Here is an 8,361-nt window from a genome sequence, read left to right as displayed (position 1 = left end):
TTCTTTTATTCCTCGTTCTCTCTGCATACTGCACATTACTCCCTAATTTTTTTATGTTACCTGTAGTTTCTAAGTTATTCTACTTTTCATTCTCCTTCTAATCTTATTCTTTACTCCTGCTCTAATGTCACAATAATGCTCTTACTCTCAATACCATTTCTCTCAATGCTATGCCTATACTTCTAAGTTCTTGAGTTTAGTTCTGTCTAAAAGTGTTCTGTCAAAAAACTTCTCAGCTCAGTTCCCTCTCACAACTCAGTTCTTCTCAGCTCAGTTCTGACTCTTCTCTTTGTCCTCAGCACTTACACATCTTTCAGAACACAGGATCACATGTTTAAAAGGTCGTCAAGAGTTCACACACAAAATAAAATCATAACTTGAAATATAAGTTTACAACAGAGAATGTTTAAATGCATATCTATCAGGAATAATTATCTGGCTAAACATCCATCACATGTCACTGCTCCACAGGTTCATTATAAGTTGAAAACCATAACTAAGTTATTAGTGAAGTTTTGGATGGATAAACTCAGTCAATATTTTATCTTCTGTCCTAGCACATATAATAAATCATTAGCTCCCTTTTTATGACCTTTGATTAATTGTTTTTACAACCTCCTGGAATGTGCTCTGAGTAGGAAAATGTCTGGTTACTATCTAAGAGCAATTAACTGGTGACACATGGGGAACTGGCAGAGTTCTAATCAAAGTTTTGACTCTCAGAAAAGGACTTGATAACAGTTCCACTGTAAAAGAGCTTAATAATTACTAATATAATTTAAGGAATTCTTATAGAATCATCATTAAGACTTAAGAAGTTATGTATTTATTTATATAAAATCACTACAAGACAGTAAATCTTTATAGATCTGCAGAGATGTGCTCCAAAGTGGTGGCCTAAAACCTAGTTAAGTATGTTTAATAACGACAGGAAAAGCATATTAATAGCAGGAATTTTTCGTAAAATGAAATATCTTACCGCTTTGTCTCTTTAGGATGAAATCTGTTGCAGATTATATTATAATCCCAGGCAGACCATCTCAGGAAGATCACTTGCTAGTTATTAGTTTGTAATATTATGGCTCCTGACAGGCCTGAGTGACAGGGTTAATGTATGCCCATGGCCAGTTAGCATATCAAAGGTAATGTTAAGGTTATATTCCAAATTAATCCTATCCTGGTTTTCAGCCAAGTCATGATATGCAGATCTCCAATTAAGAAACACAGCAGGGTCAAGCACAGCCTCAAGGAGATTATAGGAATTGTAATAGGTCTGGAGGTGCATGGCTCATTGCTTCAATACTTGTTCAAAATAAGGGGAATCTAGGCAAGAATCATTGACAACTTTTCTGACTAGTGCCAAATCTGCCAGAGGAGTTGGAATCCAGGGCCTAGTCACTGCACCAGGGCCAAGATTGACAGGGAAAGTCTCACAATATTCCTGAGGAGAATGAGGCCCCCAGGGAAGAGGCAGATAAGTATGAGGGACTGCCATCACAGGAGCAACCATAGCAGGAGTGACCACTGGAAGGCAAAGTCCCCCTAAATCAGGCCATGGGTAAGCTGGTGGTACTTCCAGTGGGGCTGGAGTAGAAGGGCTATTTAGTGAGGGACATTGGACAGTGAGCTAAAGGACAGCTTGGAGCCTAATGGCTGGAGGCCTTGAGCAGAGGTGCCCTCATCCTCATTGCTAAAATCAACCTGTTTGCCCAAAGAAAGTAGGATAGGGTCAGTAATGGAAAGGTGAATATTTGCCTGATCCTGGTAGTGCTTGTTAAGGGCAGCCACCACTTCCTCTGGAGAAGAATTCTTAAGACCAGAGATGACTTCAAGAAGGATGGGGACAAAGAACAAAGGAAGGATAATCTCAGACTGTACCTTGTGCTTGTGGGAAAAGAAGAGAACATGCATCCAGAGGTCAGGTTCCCGCATGTTCTCCAAGGATATCCAGGGGGACAATATAGCAGCCTTCTCCCAAAATTGGTACAAGTCGTGAGTCTTAACCTTAAAACCACAAGTAACCAGAAGGGTTTTCTGAGCCCAAATCTGGGGTTCTGTGATGGTAGAGGGGAAGGAACTCGTGACAACAAGCACAAACATAATAAACAACAAACAGATATGACAAAAATGACAGAAGAGGCAATGTAAGTCACACTGTACTAACCAGGGGACTCCCTCAGTTGTAGCTCAAAGGCCTTATGCCTGGATGGTGTGCCCAGGAAGGAAAAGGTGTTTGAGAGTCAGTTCTTAGTGCCACCACCTGGGAAACCAGCCACTATGACAGGTACCAGGATGAATTCAAAGCAAAAGTGAAAATGAATGAACAAAGATGAAGACAGAAAAGATGGCTTGGTGCGTGCTTATTGAAGCACACTCACCCAAAGAAAAAGAAGAACAAAATTGGCCATTGCACACTCCATGCATGCTGGCCACATGCTGGCCACATGCTCGCCACAGTACGCTCACTCAAAGACAAAGGAAAATGAAACGATGCCTCTGCACATTTGCCTCACACTCTGCACGCTCACCCTTGAACCAAACTGAGACCAAAAGCGAGAGTACTAGGATGGACGTACAGAAAAGAGAAAGAAAACTGAAATGAGGTCCATGTGCTCACCTTCCCGGGACTCACAACGTAAAGCACTAAGAGGTCAACTCACTGAAGAAGCAACTGAAGAGGACACAACAGCAGCACCTCAAGGAGAAAAAAGCAGATCAGGTAGAACCATGAACACAGTCCTTCCAGCAATAGACAAAAATGAGTCCCCAGAAAAAGAGTTCGGAAGTAGACACAAAATGAGGACAATGAAATAAATAGTAAATCAACAATGCAGGGCATCAGATGTTGTCTGTGCCCTGGACTACTTGCCTCTTAACCCTACCTGCCTTTGGGGGTTAAAGGTGAGGTGGCACAGAGTCAACAACACAAACTCCGGGAGCAGGTGAGAAATGCTGCAGCAAGCTCATCTGAACAATGCTGCAAACTCCTTTAATACCCTCCACCCATACCCCCACTGGTCTCAAGAAAAAAGCTTGTGTCAGATTTGGAGGGCAGGAAGAATAGAAAGAGGATAAACAGGATGATTTCTGGACAGGCTATAGCTCTTATGAACACCTCACAGTGTGTCCTCCTTCAGCTATTTCACTACCCTTCTTGAACAGTTATATTCTACAAAAATTTAGCCAACTGACCACAGACTAAATCCTCTGATATTGCCTCACTATATATCCTTTTCCTTTAAGTTTTTCTGTCAAATGTGCCTTTTTCCCCTTATCAATGGCAAATTAATGTACACCACAAACTCATCCATGAACACATACACTCCTTGAGTTACCTAATTATAAAACTTCACAGTCACACCTATTTGATGAAGTAATTCTAGAGCCATGTCTGTGAACAGTCTCTAATAATTGTACTCTTTCCTCTTCCTCCTCTCTCTTGTCTTCCAAGCAATTGGAGACATTTTCTACAATGCTTTTCTAACATACCAAAGTTGTTTCCTTCACACAGACTTAAACGCCTAGGACCCAGACAACTATGGGAAGAAACCTCAAAAACTCTGTGCCAAAATAAATGTTTTTGTCCTTTATTTAAGCTGTTCCGGAAAGATGATTTTTATAACAGTCAGAAAGATTGGTGGTGAGAATGCCCTTATTTAGAGTCAGTCTGGCAAAATGAAACAGTACCTGCTTGACTCTGTACTGAATTTACATACATTCAAAGTTACCCTGCAACCTGCCAGAAACAAAACAAAGACCAAATCCAGAAAACAATGACCATTCAGTTCCCAGCATCTACCTGGTATTTGCAGTTGTTGCAATGTGGCAAGTGAAGTTACCTGGCATTGATGCCATCCTCTGGGGTCTGTGAGTACTACATACATGTCTATAAATAACGCAAACAATTCACAAATTCCAGTGTTTCAGATTATTTAACTATAATGTGGTATACTCAGAAAACTGTTGGGAAACAATGGTCACTTATTTGACTGTTACTCAGTGTCAATAAAAACATAATTCTATATTTTCCTTTATTCTGCAACAGTTTATTTTATGCAACAGATGAAGTGTGTCAAAGACATTATACTCTTTCCATAACACTTTAAAAATGAAAACCATCACTTGTACCATATTGCATACTTCACTCTTGGTTTCAATTTACTCTCTGAAACTGAATTTCCCTTGCAATCGAACAGACTGGTATTTAGGGCTTCAAGACAAAAGTCAGATGGCTTCTATTTCTTGAATGATTGATTTAAGTTTCCTTCATAGTTATAATCGAATATGACATAACTTCAGGTATTTCTTTGGCGGGAATGACTAAGATTCTGACTGTGTTTCTGTGGGCGAGAACCTCGTCTATGGACTTAAACACACATTTTGTTAAATAAAGGAAGAGGGAATACGAATGAATAAAAAAGTATTCTCTATTATTCCCATAGATATTCCAATTAGAAGATAGATATGCTTGGCTCCTTAGTGAATTAAAGACACTTATAGCTCACAAGTACATTATCACGTGTCAGACCTCAGGGTTCCCTGCTTGCTTTCTGTGAGATCTTGCATTCCTCACAGGATTAAGAATTGCCAGATAAACTTCAACAGTAACCTTTTAATAGAGAAGAATAAATTGGCCCTTCTTTTCTATCATTGCTATCAGTGGCAAACAAGTCTCAGCAAAGTTTTTTTTGTTTGTTTTTCAAGGCTCTGTGGCCATTACTATTGCAGGTGAAATTATAATTGCCAGTCTGAGGGGAGAGATCAAAGATTCACAGACCCAAATTTCAGTAACTGCCTACCACTTAAGACATTAGACTTACTCACCAAGACTAGAGCACCGAGAATACAATCCTGCAAGAAATAGAGATGTGAGTTTCAAACACCTGTCTGACAACCAGAGTATATGACGAAAACACACTACCAACATTCTGGTAAGTCATCACATGAGTAAAACTGGATGTAAGATTGAAGCTGTTTCATAACAGAGAAAACAGAATCACTCCTGAGCAAAGGGTACAAAGCAGCAAGTGACATGCGATTCTAAACGTACCACTAGCCTGATTCTTATGACTGAATGTAATTTTCACTCACAATGACTGTTGCCACTTAATGCAAGTAGCTATGAAATCTACTTTTCAAAGTGATCCAGGCTTTTTATTAATCTATTATATTGTCCCTCTAAGACAAGAACCCTAAACAAGATTTTCAGAGTTATTAACACTGTACCTATATTCTGTCAAGTTTTTTTTCAAGTTTGTAATGAATATGAAGGAAGTGTCTAGGTTCGTAGAAAAGTGTCTGTCATCTGCATTATTAGCAAAATCCTTTCACAGTTTCCAGAAACTGACACTTTTATGCACACTGAGATACTTTCTGCATGTTCATTACAAACTTGAAATCAAGCCTTGAAGGAATAGGGTACAATGTTAGTAGCCCAGAAAAATCTAGTTTAGGATTCTTCTGGTAGAGAGTCAACAAGGATGATTAATAAAAAGCCTGGATAACTATGGAACCTTTGAAAACTATGAAAAATGAGGCAGGTAAGTGAGATGCTGGTCGTAACCACTCTGATAACGCTCCTATCTCTAATCAAGGGCTTATTTCCATTAATAGCCTTGGTGAGGACATTCAGGAGTTGCTAACACAAAGATTAAACAGTTTGTAGCATTTATTCTCATAAGCGCCACAAAATGTTTTACTGATTTAAGATGTTCTCTGTTGATAGAGAAGAGTATGTGAACATATGAAGTCTCAGAAAGACTCTCCTTTGTGTTCTTTTTCTTGTTACTTAGTACTGGTGTAAAGAGTAAGGGCTGACACGCACATCCAATGAAATGAGATCTGAAAAACTGTTTCATATGGTACATGCATGGATGACAAACATTCAAGTTTGTGCAATAAACTGTTATAAAATCAGACTTGAAACGTGCTTCAATGTTAATAGCACTACTAAACTCAGCTAATGACTGGCACTTCAGTTCATCTCATGAAATAAGCAATACATTTGTTCCTTTCTATATATCTTTACAATTATGTAATTTTTTTGTTTTATAGGGTGATGTTTTGATCACTGATTAACCAACAAGGCTTGTGATTGTCTGATGTGCTGGTTTTCTTTATAAGAAATAAGTGAATTCTAGGTCAACACCTTTGATTTATGCTGTACTTTATTCATTGCACAGACATATAATCATGCAGGACCCTGAGGTATTGTGTTCAAATAGTCTATGCACTTCTATCAACAGATCTCAATGTTCACTAATAATTTTTATTGATCTATACCATTAATGTTCAGAAACAAATAGTTTCTTGAAATAGAAAAAAAATCATAAAATTCTAGCAACATGTGATATAATAAGAACATAAGAAAAGGGAATAAAATATTCTACAGCCATACCTGAAAAACACAATAAATAGCTAGTACTAATGGAGTTTGTGAAATGGTTATACACCCACAATATTAACACCTAGCCAGCTACATCCTCTCAGTATCCTGAAACAAGCAAAATTTCTAAATCTCAACTATACTGTATGTAACAGATACCTTCATCTTCATTGATAACATATTAACTAATAATATGTCTCATAGGTTTAGAAGAGTCAACTAATAATATGTTGTTTTTCTTACAAATCTGAGATGTGTACATTACATTTTTTAAAAAAAAATCATGGTGAATCTCTTATTAATTCTAGTGACAATAATTTGCATGTCAAATGCTGAGCTTTAAGTAACATTGTGCAAGTAGCCCATGCTTACCTCCCCACCCAGAATCCTCTGGTTCAGTCAGTAGGTCTCATCAAATCATGTCTGCTGATGTGGCTATAGGAATTATTTTGATATCACAGACTGTTGCTGGAATTTTGGGCAATTCGTCTCTCTTCTACAATTATATCTTGCTTTATTTCAAAGCGTACAAATTAAAGCACGTGGACTGGATTTTGATGCACTTGACTGTATCCAACTTCTTAACTCTCCTATGTAAAGGTATTCCACAAGCAATGGCAGCTTTTGGTTTCCAATCTTTCTTCAATGATTTTGAGTGCAAACTACTTTCCTACCTTCATAGGGTGGGAAGAGGTGTGTCATTTGGCAGTGCATGCTTATTGAGTGTCTTCCAGGTCATCACCATCAGCCCGGAGGATGCCATTTGGACAATCTTTAAAAAGAAAGCTCACAAGTACATCAGCTGTTCACTATACTTGACCTGGATTCTATCTCTCCTTTTTAGCATTGTTTCCCTCAGGTATATGTCTGCAAAGTTGTGCAACATTAACAACACAGGTCTTAAGAACTTAGGTTACTGTTCTTCTCTTTCATTTGACAAAACTGCCCAAGTACTGCATGCAGTATATGTGATTATCCCTGGTGCCATCTGCATACTTTTCATGCTATGCTCCAGTGGTTCCATGGTTCTCATCCTGCACAGGCACAAGCAGAGGATGGAACATATGAGTAGGAGCAATATTTTTCCTAGATCCAGCCATGAGTCCAGAGCAACACAAACCATTCTTCTCCTAGTGAGTACCTTTGTCTGTTTTCATACACTCTCCACACTTTTTACCATTTGTTTAAACTTTCTGGTTAATCTTACTTGGCATCTAGTGAGTGTCCATGCAATATTCTCAATGTGTTTTGCTTCTGTAAGCCCCTACTTGCTCATGAGAAATGGTTTCAGCCCATCTATTCATTGCTTTGCTTGGGTAAACTATCAAAAATCCTAACTGTCTTCCTATGTATTCCAAACCCCTATGGAATTCTCATGCTATTCTATCATGCTCAGAGAATTGTTTGCATTCAATAGGAATATATTTTGTATAACAATATTTAGTGCTAGAGGTACATGTATGTTTTTGCTTGTTTGTTTTCATAAAAGAACTAGTCAGCACATATTTACTGAGGTTGTGTTTACTACCCATCAAGCAATACCACTGGAAAACAACAGAAAACATGTCAATCACAAGGGATAGAAGGATGCAAATAATTGTGAATTTCAGAAATGGAAATAGTGATAACTACAACAATAGAAAATTACTTTCAAACGATATCCATTTTATATTTGCTTTTCTTTCTGGGGCATGAGGGAAAATAAAAAATAAATTGAAATATTTTCATTTTTCTTTCTGTGTTTCATATTGATGATGTTACTCTAAATAACCCTGGAACTAATACACACATTATTTCACTTGAGTCCATGCAATATATCTTTGTCTTGTTGGAAATTGGGTTTATATTTGGTGGGTGCTGTTCACCACATGGTATCTGCCTTATGACATTCATACAGGTTTTTTCTATGTGTGGATTTTCATTACTTTCATCGGCTTACATAGTCATGAACATAATCAGAATTTAAAATAAATGCA

General features: G+C 37.9%; 1 protein-coding gene across 1 annotated transcript; it reads left to right on the top strand.

Annotated features, from left to right (window-relative positions):
* The first annotated feature begins 346 nt into the window (after window positions 1-346).
* LOC143440951 (vomeronasal type-1 receptor 4-like) lies at window positions 347-8,062 on the top strand. Its single transcript, XM_076927895.1, has one exon. The coding sequence runs from the start codon at window positions 6,805-6,807 to the stop codon at window positions 7,720-7,722; it is 918 nt and encodes a 305-aa protein (XP_076784010.1). The 5' UTR covers window positions 347-6,804; the 3' UTR covers window positions 7,723-8,062.
* Window positions 8,063-8,361: the final 299 nt, after the last annotated feature.

This window comes from Arvicanthis niloticus, chromosome 30 (assembly GCF_011762505.2).
Source record: "Arvicanthis niloticus isolate mArvNil1 chromosome 30, mArvNil1.pat.X, whole genome shotgun sequence".
Classification (NCBI taxonomy): Eukaryota; Metazoa; Chordata; class Mammalia; order Rodentia; family Muridae; genus Arvicanthis; species Arvicanthis niloticus.
This window is presented reverse-complemented; position numbering and strand designations above follow the sequence as displayed.